General features: G+C 39.8%; 1 protein-coding gene across 1 annotated transcript in view; it reads right to left on the minus strand.

Annotated features, from left to right (window-relative positions):
• Nucleotides 1-19,274, minus strand: part of LIFR (LIF receptor subunit alpha) — a 61,523-nt gene that overhangs the window by 37,654 nt on the left and 4,595 nt on the right. The window contains exon 2 of the mRNA XM_063453990.1: nt 2,433-2,597. Within this exon, the coding sequence (XP_063310060.1) occupies nt 2,433-2,532 (100 nt within the window). The 5' untranslated portion in view covers nt 2,533-2,597. The remainder of the gene's footprint in view (nt 1-2,432; nt 2,598-19,274) is intronic.

Raw genomic sequence — 19,274 nt, forward strand, 5'->3', positions numbered from 1 at the left:
AAAAATACCTTCTGTTGCCAGAGGTGTAAACTCCACCTCAATCAGCATTATTGAGGCGATACCTGAACAAGAGTTCCGGACTGGCTAGTGTCAATTCTGTGCATCGAAATTTCAATGCAGACTCTCATACATTGTCTGCTCTGCAAAAGCTGGATGTTATAAATCTGCCTTTAACCCCTTAAGGACCAAACTTATGGAATAAAAGGGAATCATGACATTTCACACATGTCATGTGTCCTTAAGGGGTTAGAGAAGAGCAAGAGCTCGGTGGGACCCAGGTAAGAGTGAAGGCCATTACAATTATACAGTGCCAACATATTCAGCAAGATTTACATAATGGAACAGAAGGTAAAAAGCGCCCTGCCCAAACAAGCTTACAATCTAAAAGCTACAAAATGCTTTGCCAATTACCAGGGCATAGGGTCATGGTACTCCTATCATCATAACTACTACAACAGGTTGAAGTGGTTATGATGGTGGGAGTCAACCTTTAAGGAACTATACATTTTGTATATAGAATACATACTATAAAATGTTCCAACTACACATCTCCACATCTAATTTATGTTGGAGAGGCTGTGGACAGACAGGTACTTTCTACCATATTTTCTGGTCATGAGCAAAACCATCCAACTATTGGCAAAAAATATTAGAAATGATCATTTGTATCACGGAGTTCCCTGTCGATTTAACTCCTAGATTATGCTTACTTAAATGTCTCCCTGAAGATTTATCAACTCACAAAAGAATAATATTAGGCCACCTCAATCATTTCTAGATATTGGAAATCTGTTACAATTCCCTCTGTATGAGACGTTTTAGTGCTTTTATTTGAGAATAAAAGATGTGAACTTGCGCTTCGAGTACCATCGGCTACCAATGTACTCCTCAGACATGACTGGTCTGAGTGGGAGAAGGCAATGAGGAGTAAGTACAAGCTTGGTGACATTTCCACCTGATCGAAAACCGTTTTATCATTTATGTTTGTCATTTAATATACTATATTTATATAAATATATAGGACGTAAAAAATGTTTTTTTTTTTTCTTCCTTTCTCTACTTTAATTATTTAATATCATACTATGGATGTGCAATTTATTCATTTTTCCCCAGTTTTTCTTTTTTATGCTTTTCTTCATTTATGATCTTTGTGTTGTTACTCATAGTATTGATAATGTAACCATAACAATGATCCTTGCGATTATGTCACTGTCCATATACCATAATGTTTAAAAATACTATTGACTGTTAAAAACATTGACAAAAAATGTACAAGAGTTATTTTTGTTATTATTTAAAACAATAAAAAAAACATTTGAAAATAATACATTCTACAGATACAATTGTATTGTACAAAACATCTTAGTCTTAGTGGTAAGTGCATCAGTTATAGGAACATTACAGTGTTCGGAATATAAACCTGTATTCCAATAGTATATATTGCTATAGTGCCTATAGCGCCAAGCTCCACCGACTGCAGAGAGAACTGTGGTGTGGGAGAAAAGGTAAGCCTTTTCCTAAAATAGCAATCATATTGTTAGTAGCTGATGTTGCCACACTGTAGAGATACTACCAGATCCTGTTATATCACCACAAACAAGGGTAGAAGCAAAGTCTGGCACATCTGGACTATAAATCAAATCTAGTCTCTATAGGGGACTATCTGGGGCACCCCCCAAAAAAATTAGAATCCCTTTTAGAACTCAAAGATAGAATCAAATAAACACACACAAAAAAAAAACCTTGAAGTAAATGTGAAAACTGTGCAAAAGAGATTATATAAACATAAAAATGCAATTGTTTAGCATTTATGTTAAATCAATGTCTAACATTTCATTAAAGTAACGTGAAAAATCCTTAATAAATATTTATTTTTAATTGTGGATGTTGGCTGGTATATCAATAACATAAAATTAAAATTAAATTTTAACCTTCCAATTAAGAGCATTTTGTAACTTGTAATATAAGTAGGAGCTTTTATAGCATAGATTTTTTTTTATTGTGTTTTTGTTTGTTTTTTTTTTGCCTTGTTGCTTTTACGTTAATGCACTGACAGCACAGGAAAGTGGTTATCAATTTCCAAGTGTGGATTTACTGTAAGTCCTTTTTTGTTTTCCTCCCTTGTTTTGTTCTAATGGCTGTTTATTGCTCTAATTTCTTTAACCACATCTTATTAATGATTGACCTAAAGCACCACAATTCTTGGGATCACGCTAACCAGAACACTTTTGAAAGGAAACAGCTGGCTCTCAAATAAGCAAGCCTGACAATTATCAAGCACAATGTGAAACTAGATCAGGACAAATAATATGAGAAAAATAAAAAAATAATAATCCAGACCAAAAGCACAACACTGAATGATTTTCTTCAAAAACCTAACAGAAAGAAAAACGTGAAAAGAAAGTAGAAGAGTTTACCGAACATATACTCACTTTGGTTTTGAGCTTGGAAACGGTTTGGCAAACAGAAGAAAATTGTGGCAAGCAGAAGGCAGCAACACAGCTTGTTCCACATTCTCCTATCAAATCTCATGCAACAATCCCTTCTGAGATTATGTGAGCCAAAATAACGTCATCACTCATCCAGTTGAAAAAATCCTGCAAAAAACAGATACACACAAGTCAATTTCCGAAGATCTCTCTACTGATCAAACTTTGTATTACAGAGAAACACGGATGAATTTTAGAAGGATTTTTTTTTTGTTTTTTTTAAACAAAGAATAGGAAGTATAGAGCAAAACCAATATGCCAAATTTCTCCTAAAATGGTTGCATTAGATAATCAATTGCTCGTTTGTGTACAATAAGCATAACTCTATGATGGTATATATATATATATATATATATATATATATATATATATATATATATATATATATATGTATATCTGTAGAATACTTCACAACACTGGTAATACCTCCTAACATTGGAAGGTAATTGAAACAGGTGGGTGAGCATTCTAGAGGGCATTGCCATTGAAGCACCTGGCTGGCCAACCTGGGAGTGGGTGAGCCTGCCCAATGAAGTCAAGCACACCAGGCTGAAAGACAGCTCCGTAGTTGCAGGGCCATGCAGAGTGCGCTGCTGAAGTAATCTCTGCATGGTGCTAATGCCAGCCGCAGAGATCAAGTATGTGTAATAAAGCACTCTTTGCTGCCCAAGGACAGTTCCATGGTGTTCCCAGAAGCATAATACAAGGGAACTAAATTGGGATGGTGGAGTAGGATCCCGATATCGGGTTTTCCTGCCGAAAGCAGGATTGTTTGGAGCCCTGCTGTAGTCTCAGATCCAAGAGTAGAGTCTCTTGTTTACACAGAAATTGTAAGGCTACATATGCATTTGGTGGAGTAGTTGGATACCCAAAGAAAGGGGAAACAACTGGGTGTGTGTCTGGGGGCAACCAAGACAGGGGGTAACCCTCACATACTTGTGTTAGTGGAGAAGTAGACCTAAATTGGTCAAACAGGGAAAGGCGCCCCCTAGTGCACAGCTATACATATGTACAGTGAATCATAAAACGTAACCTTTAATGGTGGCTGTTGTAAAAAAAACCCTTGTGGAGAGTTTAGGGAAAAAGAAAACGAAAAAATAATAATAAACTTAAAATAGGAGGATAGATGTCTGGATGGGGATAGATATCCTAGAGGGTGTTGCCCACAGGATGTAAAGCTCAGTACAGCTACAAATCCCCGCAACCTGTATATGCTGTCTCACAGAGGCAATCCTTCAAGGGATTGCATGATATAGAGAATGGAGAGATTAAACCAACCCTGTAGTCACTATGTATAGTCCCAGTGTGGTACTTGTTTGCAACAGTGAAAATATTTACACATGGGAAATCCTGTAACAGGAAAATAGTGACAAGGGCGGTTTTGTCCACTAAGTAGTCAAGAACTGGTCAAAGTTTAGCAACTCGATAGATACACTTGTTTCAATCTGTGCACTATCTACTGCATTACTATTGCTGGAGGACGGAGGCACAAAAAATGGGAGGAGAACACCTCAGATCTAGTAGTCAGTTCCACACACAGTTCAGCAAGCGTGGAAGATGACGAGATCTGACAAGAAATAAACCAAACACACTTTTCCCCCCACGATTCCCCTTTCCCTTTGTCCAAATCCTATTGAGATCCAATGCCCAGAAACACTGACTAAAAAGTCTCCCAGAGAGACTCTACAGGTCGGTTTACCAGACTTAAACTACCCTCCTACTGCTACCTAACACGTGTTTCGGCGCTGCAAAACGCGCCTTCGTCTGAGGCTAAAACCTGTGTTAGGTAGCAGTAGGAGGGTAGTTTAAGTCTGGTAAACCGACCTGTAGAGTCTCTCTGGGAGACTTTTTAGTCAGTGTTTCTGGGCATTGGATACACTGTGTGTGGAACTGACTACTAGATCTGAGGTGTTCTCCTCCCATTTTTTGTGCCTCCGTCCTCCAGCAATAGTAATGCAGTAGATAGTGCACAGATTGAAACAAGTGTATCTATCGAGTTGCTAAACTTTGACCAGTTCTTGACTACTTAGTGGACAAAACCGCCCTTGTCACTATTTTCCTGTTACAGGATTTCCCATGTGTAAATATTTTCACTGTTGCAAACAAGTACCACACTGGGACTATACATAGTGACTACAGGGTTGGTTTAATCTCTCCATTCTCTATATCATGCAATCCCTTGAAGGATTGCCTCTGTGAGACAGCATATACAGGTTGCGGGGATTTGTAGCTGTACTGAGCTTTACATCCTGTGGGCAACACCCTCTAGGATATCTATCCCCATCCAGACATCTATCCTCCTATTTTAAGTTTATTATTATTTTTCGTTTTCTTTTTCCCTAAACTCTCCACAAGGGTTTTTTTTTTACAACAGCCACCATTAAAGGTTACGTTTTATGATTCACTGTACATATGTATAGCTGTGCACTAGGGGGCGCCTTTCCCTGTTTGACCAATTTAGGTCTACTTCTCTACATATGCATTTGTCATAATTTCAGTTAATATTTTTTGCAACATGTAAAATAACCTATAGCTAATAAGAATGTATATATTCATTAATAACAGTCCATACTCCACACAGGCAGTTACACATTTTTAAATTGTGTTACAGTAGCTGCAGGGTCGGCTCGTCCACAGACCGCGGGGGCCATGGCTCCAAGTGGCACTCTGACAGGGATGACATTTTGCAATGTGTGCATTTATCTGTGCATGTGAAGTGTGTATATCTGTATGTCTGTAATGTGTGTAGATCTGTTTGTGTATCTGTAGGTCTGTATCTGCACGTGTGTCATTGTATATGTTTGTGTATCTGCAGGCATATCAGTGTGTGCATCAGTGTGTCTGTATCTGCATGTGTGTCAGTGTTTAATACACAAACTGACACACATGCAGATGCACAGCCACCCTGATACACATCCATAAACATTGCAGATACATAGACAAACAGATACAAGCACCGATATAGATACAGACACACAGATACAAACAATGACACACATGCAGATAGACAGACAAAGTGTATAGGTAAGTGTATTGGCTGCAGTGCACACACAGACACACACTACATCCAGGGCCGGACTGAGGATACAAAGCAGCCCTGGGAAAAAAAAAAATCTATGCCAGCCCCACAAGTCATTGTGCCATATATTGCCGTATGTAATATGTAAGGCAATGTCTTGCCACCCCAGATGGTTGAGTAATATATATGATATATATATATTGCTTTTTCTAATATATAATATTGGTCCTTTTAGAGTAAAATGTTTAATTATACATTAAGCATACTCACATGCAGTGTTTACATTGCTTCCTAGTGACAGTCACTCGGACAGTCACTAGAGGTGCTTCCTGTGTCAGTGTTGCACAGCGTGATTGCACAGTGTGCAGCACCTACTATCAGGGCCTTTGCCGCCAATCCTATGGCAGAGCATTGGATTGGCTCAGATCATCATGCTTGATGATCTCAGCCATAGAGGCAGGGACAGTCGAGGGGAGAAAAAAAAAAAAAGGTGAGTAAAAACACTTTTTAAATACACACAGATACACCATGACACCATGACACACCGACACCATGACACACCGACACCATGACACACCGACACCATGACACACCGACACCATGACACACCGACACCATGACACACCGACACCATGACACACCGACACCATGACACACCGACACCATGACACACCGACACCATGACACACCGACACAATGACACACCGACACAATGACACACCGACACAATGACACACCGACACAATGACACACCGACACAATGACACACCGACACAATGACACACCGACACAATGACACACCGACACAATGACACACCGACACCATGACACACCGACACCATGAGACACCGACACAATGACACCGACACAATGACACCGACACAATGACACAGACACACAAAATGACACAGACACACAAAATGACACAGACACACAAAATGACACAGACACAAAATGACACAGACACAAAATGACACAGACACACAAAATGACAGACACACAAAATGACAGACACACAAAATGACAGACACACAAAATGACACAGACACACAAAATGACACAGACACACAAAATGACACAGACACACAAAATGACACAGACACACAAAATGACACACACACACAAAATGACACAGACACACACATACACTCACACTGACAGAATGTTACCTGTGGGTGACCGGCTGGGTGGGCTAGTGGCCGCAGGGGAAGGGTATGCTGGCGGCCGCTGGCTGGGGGAGGTCTGCTGGAGGCCACAGGGGGAGCAGGCTGTTCTGTCTCTGCTCCCCCGCCCGAGCGCGCCCGGTCTCATGAAGCTGCGCGCAAGGGCGGGGGAGCAGAGACAGAACAGCCTGCTCCCCCTGCAGCCGCCAGCAGACCTCCCCCAGCCAGCGGCCGCCAGCAGACCTCCCCAGCCAGCGGCCACCAGCAGACCCAGCTGTCTGCCCGGCCCCAGGTGCCGACGGCCCACTGGGAAATTTCCCGGTATCCCGGTGGGCCAGTCTGGCCCTGGCTACATCCCCAGCACACACTTAATCATGAGCACACACAGATAGAGACACAGAAGGGGGCATTTAATATTTGGACCCAGGCAACACAATATCTTGGGCCGGCCCCGAGTAGCTGTCATAATTGGCAGCAAATTTCCAGTTGGAGAGGAACAATTGCACCACGCATTTTACTTTGCAATCACTTAGTGAAGAGAACATGTAAAAACGTAACACCATTTCTTTAAAGGACCACTCTAGTGCCAGGAAAACACACTCGTTTTCCTGGCACTAGAGTGCCCTGAGGGTGCCCCCACCCTCAGGGACCCCCTCCCGCCCGGCTCTGGAAAGGGGAAAGGGGTTAAATCTTACCTTTTTTCCAGCGCTGGGCGGAGAGCTCTCCTCCTCCGATCCGCCTCTTCTCCTCCCCGTCGGCTGCGCGCGCATTCAGCCGGTCACATAGGAAAGCATTCATAATGCTTTCCTATGGACGCTGGCGTGCTCTCACTGTGAAAATCACAGTGAGAAGCACGCAAGCGCCTCTAGCGGCTGTCAATGAGACAGCCACTAGAGGACATAGGGGGAAGGCTTAACCCATTCATAAACATAGCAGTTTCTCTGAAACTGCTATGTTTATGAAAAAATGGGTTAACCCTAGAAGGACCTGGCACCCAGACCACCTCATTAAGCTGAAGTGGTCTGGGTGCCTAGAGTGGTCCTTTAACTGTGTCAAATTCCAGAATTAAGTAGTAGTAATAAAGGGATAATCATTAACAGAAGTGCATTTTTCAGTCAAAACCAAAACAAACAGGTTAGCCCTATAAGTAGTCTGTTCAATTCCAAGGGCTGTGGAACTGCAGGTGTTTATGTTTGATTTTGATTCATGCAAAGTGGACAGCAAACTATTACAACACATGGGTATATATAAAATAAAAAATAAAGACCAACGTGAAATACACCACCTGCCACTTGTAAGGAGCATGTGGTGCATCGGATACATTTTTAAACTTTGAGAAAACTTGACTTTTATGAATTCCATAAGAACAGAAGGCTCTTGATTTGTCAACTACTACAAAAAGGCAATTTTCAAAATATAGTAAACAGGAAGGGGGAAGGTGACGGTGCAGAATCAATCCAGGTATTGCTGTGGCACAATATCAGTAAGAAGATAGAACACAGTTATTAAAACGCTAACATCAATACGTAGGACAGAAAGTTCACCAAATCTGAAGATAAGCGCTCTTTCTGGCACAGAGAGAAGGGATCGTTAAATTAAAGTGGATGCATCATTCACTAAACAAGTCTGCAGTCCTTCAAGTGAGCACTAACCAACATACAGCAATCTAACAAAAATCACAAGGAAAAACAAAAATAATTACTTACACAAACATACAAGGTTTGCTCCAGAACCTGTTCCGTAAGAACAAAACGGACTGCTCAGTCCAATGTTACATGTATTATATTGTGTATTATATACATAGACCCATGACGGAATATTTCCTTTATGCAGTATTTTACAAGCAGGGACAGTTCCCCCCGCTTGCAATCGGAAACTCCAGGTATTATTTCTTAGTGAGCACTGCAAACAGGTATTTAAATCCCCATTTTTACAATGTGGTGTGAGCAAGGTTATAAATCCCTATTGGACAGCAATGTAGTGTAAGCAGGACTAAACCCTGCTCATACCAAGAAACCCAATTATCACTAGATACCTAGGGCATCCCACTGTCAGCTGGCACCCGTCTTCTTGATGAGCTGCATGCAGTCCTGAAAGTCAACACTTGATATATAGCCGTTTAACACTGCTGCTGAGTTATCAAGCTCAGCTACAGTGAATATCTTACTAGATCTGTTGCCATTTTGATCTTTGCTGGGCTTTGTAAATTGTCCAGCACCAATCTTAAAGGGACACTATAGTCACCGGAACAACTTTAGCTTAATGAAGCAGTTTTGGTGTATAGAACATGCCCCTGCAGCCTCACTGCTCAATCCTCTGCCATTTAGGAGTTAAATCCCTTTGTTTATGAACCCTAGTCACACCTCCCTGCATGTGACTTGCACAGCCTTCCATAAACACTTCCTGTAAAAAGAGCCCTATTTAGGCTTTCTAAGGCTGTTTAAGATTTTCTTATCCTCTGCTATGTTAATAGCTTGCTAGACCCTACAAGAGCCTCCTGTATGTGACTAAAGTTCAATTTAGAGATTGAGATACAATGATTTAAGGTAAATTAAGGTAAATTACATCTGTTTGAAAGTGAAACCAGTTTTTTTTTTTTCATGCAGGCTCTGTCAATCGTAGCCAGGGGAGGTGTGGCATGGGCTGCATAAACAGAAACAAAGTGATTTAACTCCTAAATGACAGTGAAATTGCATGGGAATGATCTATACACTAAAACTGCTTTATTTAGCTAAAGTAATTTAGGTGACTATAGTGATCCTTTAATGCCTTGAGCATACGGTTTTAGGTCTAGCAGATATCAGTCTGTCATACTGAAAATAGCTAGAAGATATCAGGAACATACTAATCTCCATTTTATTTTAGAATTATTTTTGCTAGTATTAATACTGATATTAGTGTAGGGAATCCCTTGGGATTAGGATTAAAATAAGTATTTGGTTATACATTATTAGTTTCCGTTTGAGATGAAGTTTAGAATTGATTTTACAATTAGAATAAGGTTTCAGATTAGTATTTTACTACTCAGTATAATACAGATCATAATATTCAGAATATCTCTGCAGATATTGGCCCATTAATTTTGAGGATCCCACCTTGGGGGAATGGTTACCTAAACAGCCAACACTCATATTTAAAAACTTTCGTAAAACAACTACAGGAGCCAAAGGAATTAAGGTACAAAGAGAGGATGCCCACCACTCCACCAATGACATTTTGGGGGTTAGCCCTATATAAAAAGAGGACTGTGGGAAAGTGTTATTTAGGCTGCAAAGTTTGTATTACATTGGTATTATACCTATATGGGTCCCAGAGGAAGTTCTGAGAACGAAACACGTAGGACCAACATTTTTAACACTATTTGTGAAAATATACTTTAGGAAGATACCTCTGGAATATCGTTTGGAGACTTAAAAAGACCTGTCCGGAGACTAATCTGGTGACTTAAAAAGCTCTTTTAGCACCCTATTGAAATTGTGGGTGGCATCCATAAGGCACTTATCACCTCTAACTTGTGAGTGCAACTGAAAATTAGTGTTTTCTTTATATCAGGCAATATTGCACTTATATCTTTGTTCGTAGGTACAATTCGGCAGGATCCCTAAAATGTTGTGCACTATACATTTCTGCTGTGGTTGGTTACCACCTAGGAGGCTGTGTACCTAGAAGTTAAGTTTGGATTTTTATATTGTTATATTTCACTGGTGCCAGGTGGAATTGTTACATTTATATTTGTATTAATGTCAGCAAGGGAATACCAAGGCAATGTTAAAGGACCACTCTAGGCACCCAGACCACTTCAGCTTAATGAAGTGGTCTGGGTGCCAGGTCCTTCTAGGGTTAACCCATTTTTTCATAAACATAGCAGTTTCAGAGAAACTGCTATGTTTGTGAATGGGTTAAGCCTTCCCCCTATGTCCTCTAGTGGCTGTCTCATTGACAGCCGCTAGAGGCGCTTGCATGATTCTCACTGTGATTTTCACAGTGAGAGCACGCCAGCGTCCATAGGAAAGCATTATGAATGCTTTCCTCTGTGACCGGCTGAATGCGCGCGCAGCTCTTGCCGCGCGTGCGCATTCAGCCGACGGGGAGGAGAAGAGGAGGATCGGAGGAGAAGAGCTCTCCGCCCACCGCTGGAAAAAGGTAAGTTTTAACCCCTTACCCCTTTCCAGAGCCGGGCGGGAGGGGGTCCCTGAGGGTGGGGGCACCCTCAGGGCACTCTAGTGCCAGGAAAACGAGTATGTTTTCCTGGCACTAGAGTGGTCCTTTAAAATAAGCAATGGAATTCCTCTTATATCAACAGGGAATCCCAACACTATTGCTAGGGTTGGGACTAGGATTAGGATTAAGGTTATAATTAGAGTAAGGTATACGATTAGGGTATATATTAGGATTAAAGTGATGTTAAGCATTAGATTTATGGTCAGAACACACAGCAAAATCTAGCTAATTTTACAAGTGCATATATGGCGCTTTAAAAATTATTTTACAAGGAAATACAAACAAATTCTTACTCTATAGCTGCACCCTCCAAGTGTTAATCCAACAAAAACACATTCACAATAGTATACACATAAGAAAAAATCTGCTTGTGTCTTTAAGTGAAAGACAAACAAATGAAGCTGTGTCCTTCAGGGGTTAATAAATCTTTCAATAACTTTACTAGAAACATAGGACCTAAACACAACACATCAATTTCACACTCCCATAAAACCCAATGCACTGTAATCATTGGTAATCTGATTTATCTAACGAGGTTATTTGGGGAGATAACTTTTAAAGCTCAATAATGCCCTTCACATCAGCAAACAGAAATAGAGGGACAAAGGACTAGTTTGCGGGTTTTATAGTGCCATTAAACAAAGTGCTATAGTAATCTATATTTATTAGCAGTCCCTTCTAAACAAGAACTTGCAATGTCCTTAAAGTGTATCGATCATGCCAGGTACAACTTATACTTTTTTTTTTTTTTTTTTTACGGAGCATATAATTCTAAGCTATACATTGTGCAAGTAGACTTGATGTATTGACTCATTGTAAAAGCAATTTAAAAATAGGTCTTTGTCCCACCTGCCAGACAATTCTTTGGCATAGACTCTTTGCTAAGAACCACAACGGAAGTGCTAGGTAACTCCCTAGCTAACGCAGTTAGCTCTGGCTAGGGTGTATAGAATGGAATGACGGACACCACTTAATTCAGATGCTGGCACGCTGGCAATGAAGTCAGTGTGTTGGTGTCACAAAGAAGGTTTGCCCTGCTTGCAAAAGTGTCCCCAAGCAGGGCAAAAGAATACAGACAGCGAGCCAAGCAAAGGCAGACCTCTGGTGAAGACATGGCAGTGCTGCATCTAAGGGTCAGGTGGGTCATGACCGGTTCACTTTAACTCAATGTATATGGTGCCGAAGAATTTGTTTGTGTCAAATAACATAGGTAATATTTATAAATTAACACTAAATGGAAAGTATAAAAAATAATAATTTTACATTTATTCCAAAACCAAGCTCCTTGCTGTTACAGTATCGGTTTTGGCAAAATTATTTAAAATGGGGAATGTTCACTTCCCAGAATTTTAATTAAAATTTCACCCATTCCCTATAGTCAACAGATGTATGTTTATAAAAATGAAAAAGCCATCAGATGTTACAAAATGAAATGTTAGAAATTAGAAATTTACACCAATCTCTCTTGAGTGGCTTCACCTTGGCTCCCTGTCAATTATTGTTATAATCAGTGCCCGTTCTATCATTAAACTGTGGAGGTGGAGAAACAAACAATGTTTCTGTTTATCCTCCTCTAAAGTAATGGATGACCAGGCTGAACTGGTTTGTGACATTAACCCCTTAACACCGCAGCCAAATGTACAAGTTGTGAACGAAACAAAACGTAAACAAAACCTGGCATTTGCGCTATATGTCTGTCCAACCGTAATTCACCTCTTTCATATTAAATGCACCCCCCCTTATTATATATCATTTTATTCAGGGGAAACAGGGCTTTCATTTAATATCAAATATTTAGCTATGAAACATAATTTAATATGAAAAAAATGGGAGAAAATAAGATTTTTTTTTGATTTTTTTCGTTCTTCATGACATTTTAACTGTCAATGTCAGTATACTGTTTGCTTTTACTGCAATAAAATACACATATTTGTATTCAGCAAAGTCTCACGTGTAAAACAGTACCCCCTATGTACAGGTTTTATGGTGTTTTGGGAAGTTACAGGGTCAAATATAGCGTGTTACATTTGAAATTGAAATTCGCCAGATTGGTTACGTTGCCTTTGAGACTGTATAATAGCCCAGGAAATAAATTTACACCCATAATGGCATACCATTTGCAATAGTAGACGACCCAAGGTATTGCAAATAAGCGATGTCCAGTCTTTTTTAGTAGCCATTTGGTCACAAACACTGGCCAAAGTTAGCGTTTGTATTTGTTTGTGTGTGAAAAATGCAAAAAACGCCAATTTTGGCCAGTGTTTGTGACTAAGTGGCTACTAAAAAAGACTGGACATACCCCATTTGCAATACCTTTGGTTGTCTACTATTGCAAATGGTATGCCATCATAGGGGTAATTTTCATTCTTGGGCTACCATAGGGTCATAAAGGCAACGTAAGCAATCTGGCGAATTTTAATGTGAAAAAAATTAAACACAAGCCTTATATTTGACGCTGTAATTTTTGAAAACACCATAAAACCTGTACATGAGGGGTACTGTTGTACTCGGGAGACTTCGCTGAACACAAATATTTGTGTTTCAAAACAGTAAAAAGTATTGCAGCAATAATATCGTCCCTGTAAGTGCTGTTTGTGCATGAAAAATGCAAAAAACGTCACTTTTACTGGCGATATCATGGTTGTAATACATTTTACTGTTTTGAAACACTAATATTTGTGTTCAGCGAAGTCTCCCGAGTAAAACAGTACCCCCCATGTACAGGTTTTATGGTGTCTTGGAAAGTTATAGGGTTAAATATAGTGCTAGCAAATTAAATTCCCTATACTTTCGGCATGGGTGGTCAGGCAGGTCCCGCTAATTGTAATTAATTAGGATACCTAATTATGTAAAATTATTACATAAATATATGTGTAGAATTAATATATGTATATATATATACATATGTGTATATATACGTATATATATATATATTTTTTTTAATATTTTTATTTATATATAGGTATATATATAGTGATATATACGTATATATTTATGTATATAGATATATATATTATTTCGTTATAAGTGTATTTTGATATAAATATATATATATTAATATCAGAATACAGTTAGAACGAAATAAAACACATCTATATATTTTTTAATATTTTATTTGTAATTATTTTTTTATTTAATTTTTTTACGTATTTACATATTAATTTTTTTTATATTATTTATAAATATATATATAACAATAATTATATATATATTTAATCAGTATCAGTCTACGTGTAATTTGATATTAATATATATATAATTATATATATATTAATATTAAAATACACCTAGACGGTGTATGTGTATGTGTGTATATGTGTATATATACTTAGATCATATATATATATAATATATATATATATGATCTAAGTATATAATTTATTTATTTTTACACTGTTTTAAAACATTTTTATTTTATTTTCAGCCAGCAGGGGGACCAACTGTCATTACAGTTGGCCCCCTGCTGGCAATGCAGCAGGCAGCTATACCGGCCATGTGATTGTGAGGTCCTCGCAAGGACCTCACTCTCACATGGCCGGGAGGGCTCCTGGAGGGCGGACGTGCCGCGGGGGGCTCCCTGGGAGTCCCCCGAACCGCGATCGCCGGCGTGGGACCGCCGGCGACCGGGTAAGTTACTAAAAACCGGAGGGCGTACTATTACGTCCGGCGGCGTTTAGAGCCGCTTTTAAAAGGACGTAATAGTACGCCCTCCGGTCTTAAGGGGTTAAAAGAGCACTATAGTGCCAGGAAAACAAACTTGTTTTTCTGGCACTATAGGGTCATTAGGTCCCCCTGACCCTAAGGGCCGACCTCTCCCGCTGGGCTGAAAGCGTTAAAACCCCTTCAGCTGGGCTGAAAGCGTTAAAACACCTTTCTCCAGCGCGGGGCTCCCTCTGTGCTGGGGAACTCTCGACCCCCTGAAGACATCAGAACCAAATGCGCATGCGCGGCAAGAGTCACGTGCGCATTCAAACAGCCAATATGAAAGCATTACTCAATGCTTTCCTATGGACGTCCAGCGTCTTCTCACTGTAATTTTCATAGTGAGAATCGCGGAAGCGCCTCTAGCGGCTGTCAGTGAGACAGCCACTAGAGGCTGGATTAACCCTCAGTGAAACATAGCAGTTTCTCTGAAACTACTAGGTTTCCAGCTGCAGGGTTAAAATTAGAGGGACCTGGCACCCAGACCACTTAATTGAGCTGAAGTGGTCTGGGTGCCTATAGTGGTCCTTTAATTGTTAAATCTTTAATACAAATTTAAAAGACTAAGAGATAGGACACAAAGGTTAACAAAAATTTAAAAAGATTATTTTCAGCATTTTAGTCAGTGCTGTAATTTTGATGGATTTCCTTTAAAGGAACACTATAGTCACCTACATTACTGTAGCTAAATAAAGCAGTTTTAGTTTATAGATCATTCTCCTGCAATTTCACTGCCATTTAGGAGTTAAATCACTTTGTTTCTGTTTATGCAGCCCTAGCCACACCTCCCCTGGCTATGATTGACAGAGCCTGCATGAAAAAAAAAACTGGTTTCACTTTCAAACAGATGTAATTTACCTTAAATAATTGTATCTCAATCTCTAAATTGAACTGTAATCACATACAGGAGGCTCTTGCAGGGTCTAGCAAGCTTGGCAGGGGATATGAAAATCTTAATTAAACAGAACTTGCAATAAAGAAAGCCTAAATTGGGCTCTCTTTACAGGAAGTGTTTATGGAAGGCTGTGCAAGTCACATGCAGGGAGGTGTGACTAGGGTTCATAAACAAAGGGATTTAACTCCTAAATGGCAGAGGATTGAGCAGTGAGGCTGCAGGGGCATGTTCTATACACCAAAACTTCTTCATTAAGCTAAAGTTGTTCAGGTGACTATAATGTCCCTTTAAGTAAAAACTGATGCTGGGTGGTGAAATTTGGAAGATTCACAGAAAGCAAACTTACTTTTAGACACACATAATGTGTTAGAACCTTCATTTTAAGAAAATAATGTAAGATTCTTTAAATTGCTCACAGATGCAGAGTGCAATGCATTCCTCTAGCTCTCATGTGGTTAAAAGTTAGTCATTGGTTTATTTCTAAATCAATGCAGAGCTAAAGGACGCCACGGGTGAGTTTAAAAGCTCACAGTTGATTAAATTGCAAGTTTACTGATACACTGGGTAAAGTAAAGAAATATACAAGGTTCGGATTAGATTTTTAATCAGCTGAGAGAGCCTTTTAACTGCTCCCTCAGCACAGAACTGGAGCAGATATGTGCCGTGGTGCTTTTGGAATTGTGCTGTGTACATGTTTTGGAAAATGCATTGTCAGATTGGGAACAACAGGTAGAAATACATAAGAATGGTAATAACTTGGAAATTATAGAACAGGGGTAGGCAACCTACGGCACTAGTGCCATGCACGGCACTCAAGGTGTCTTTGCACGGCACTCAAGGCTGCTAGAGCCAAACAGGCTCTGGCCTATCAGGAGTCCCAGTAAAACTTCAGATATCTGCTAATACGAAGAGGTTGTGAAGGACAATCCTCAGTTTAAGCATTGTAGCACATGGAGATCACTTCCTCCTAGCACTTGTGAATGGGAATCCACATGTAGTAAAGCAGCCCGTAGCTGCTGTTGCAGCTCCTGTCCTTGACCTGTACCTGGCCAGCCTGGACCACACTGGAACCCAGGGAAGCCACCCACACTGCTAGATATACACAGAAATGCACAATAACCCTCCCCTCATACAAATAATACAAACAGCCCACACACAAACATACACACAATCCGCACAAACGCAACCTGCTAACAATCCACATACATGCACACAACCCCACATGCAGCCTCTCACATGCAATACCCCAAACAGCCCCCACACACTACTAAACACACAATGTGACATATGCATCCACACACAATGCCACAAGCAGCCCCCATACACAGCCCACATTCATATGTATCATACACGATACCATAAACTACTAATGAACATATACCATATAATGGCTTATATACGCACAAATACAACGATCCAAAGCAATTACAGTAAAAATAACACAAGCAGAATACGGCAGCATACACACCTTAATTAAAAATAGGACCGGCACGCTACGGGACATTACAATCCTATATCGGCACAGTGCTGCTAAAAGGTTGCTTACCCCTGTTATAGAACATTCCTAGAACAGAATAGGTGACATTGCTAGACAAGAGCTCTTCATCCTTACTTCAGATTATGCAACAATATCCCCTTTCACAAAACACACCAAAAAAAAATAAAAAAATTATATATATATATATATATATATATATATATATATATATATAAAATTATACATGACGTAAAAAACAAAAATACATCTTTCAGAAAAAAATGGGCATTAACTAACATTTTCAATCTGCAAGTACTGGAGGTCAATAAAACACATTCTGAAGGGTTTATGGTCATCCCTGTCAGATCAGTTTTAGTGGTGGATGCTCCGTAGGCATAGGGGCACTTGGGAAAATGCCCTAGCTGAACGGTGGTGGAATAGAATAAAATTATATATTTTCTGGGGATGTGGAGAACAGGGCTAGGCAGTGGGTGACAGGTCTCCATGCTTCTGTAATGAGATGCAAACAAGGAGCTGAACAATAGGCCCGAAGGTAAAGGAGCCCTGTACTTAAAATGAAGTCCACTTTTATTTGATTCATCAGCTATGTGATTGTATTCACCAGCACCAACTTCGGTGTCAGGATAGTTGCATGGGACTTGGGATGAAGTTTTGTTCTCCACCATCTTAAACCACCACTGATCCATCGGTCAAGAAGCTACAGGGTTTTCATAGCTTTCCGATGGTTCAATCTTTGAAAATGCATAATCTAACTCATTGACTGAAGCTTAGCAAGAATAACCTGGAGCCATCTTTTTTGGGAAATCCTAGCTGCCTGTTAATCTATTTAGATTGTAAAAATTAAAGGAACACATAAAGCTGTAATTCTAACACTACAGTGTCCGTCTGCTTCTGCCCTACCGCCCACAATGAAAGGATTAAAAGTCCTTTAACCACTTACCTGATTCCATCTCCAAGGTCCCTTTGCACTGGCTCCGTTTCCTCAAACATCAGCTAAGGGGGAACTAATGTGCATGTGCAGTGAGCATTGCGTGATTAGGACTTCCCAATAAGGAACTGAATCCATGCTTTTCTATGGGGATTTGCAAAATGCTGAATGTCTTCATGCACAGCGTGAGGATGTCCAGCGTAATTTCAGAGTTAAGCTTCATAAAACTGCAGAAAGCACCTCTAGAAGCAATCTTAACACTTATCTTAATCTTAACAATCTTATGTAAACATTACAGTTTATGGGAAAGAAACACTGCACCCAGAGCACATCAATGAGATGAAGTGGTGTGGGTGCCTATGGTGTTAATTTGACGCCTTATTTATTATTGCATAGAGTAAAACAGTGGTACAGGTGCCGATAAGAGTTAATACTTCTATAAAGAACAGGACATATTCAGTAGACTTCAATCAATCAGACAGTGGAGGACAAGTTGTCAGAGTTAAGACAGAAGCAGACTGTTGAGCAATTATTTTGTAAGCGGATATGCATGCCTAATTCATCTCTGACATAAGAAGCTATTAAAACCACCCTGACATATAGATTTTGGCAGAATCAAGGCTCATCATTACTGAACATTTAATCTGAAACTCAGTTCCAGTAGAGCTACAAAATTTAGCTAAATATATTGTAGTTAGAAAACACAGCTTTAAATTGTTTTAGGCTTTATTTTCAAACAATTGATCAAGTCACTGCAACTCAGTCTAAGTAGTAAATAAATCAATAGACTGTAGTATACATTAATCTACACAAGTGCCCCATCTAGTCTGTACGCCCTAAAATTTCCAAATAGGCCTCCAGGTTTTTTATAAAATTGACTTGAAGTGGTCATGGTGCCTGAAGTCTGCACGTTAAATGTTTTGCTATGACACGCTGTGCATACAGATATCAGTCCCTTAAATGCTGGAGGTGTACCTCCATCTCTGGCAGCTTTATTAGCAAGCCTGGAGCTAAGTTTCAAGGCTGGCGAATGCAATCAATGGCAGTACACCCCTTATGTGCCACTCCTATACTCCCCTCACTCCAGGCTCATCGCCCTCCCCCTCTGGTGAGGAGGCTGGGGGGGGAGGGGGTGAAGTCAGGCAAGAAGTACGCAATATATTTGATTCGGTGATGGAAAAAAAGAGGTGAGATTTAGCATTTATTTTTAAAATTGGGGGGCAACGGAGCATTTAAGAAAGGATTACTCAAACCAAAACCATTGTTTTATGAAAACATTGTTTTTTTAGTTGGAAAACCTTTTGTGCACATCCAGGGTATTCTTTAATCCAACAGATTGAAACACTGCCCATTGATAAA

The sequence above is a fragment of the Pelobates fuscus genome, chromosome 5 (genome assembly GCF_036172605.1).
Source record: "Pelobates fuscus isolate aPelFus1 chromosome 5, aPelFus1.pri, whole genome shotgun sequence".
Lineage (NCBI taxonomy): Eukaryota > Metazoa > Chordata > Amphibia > Anura > Pelobatidae > Pelobates > Pelobates fuscus.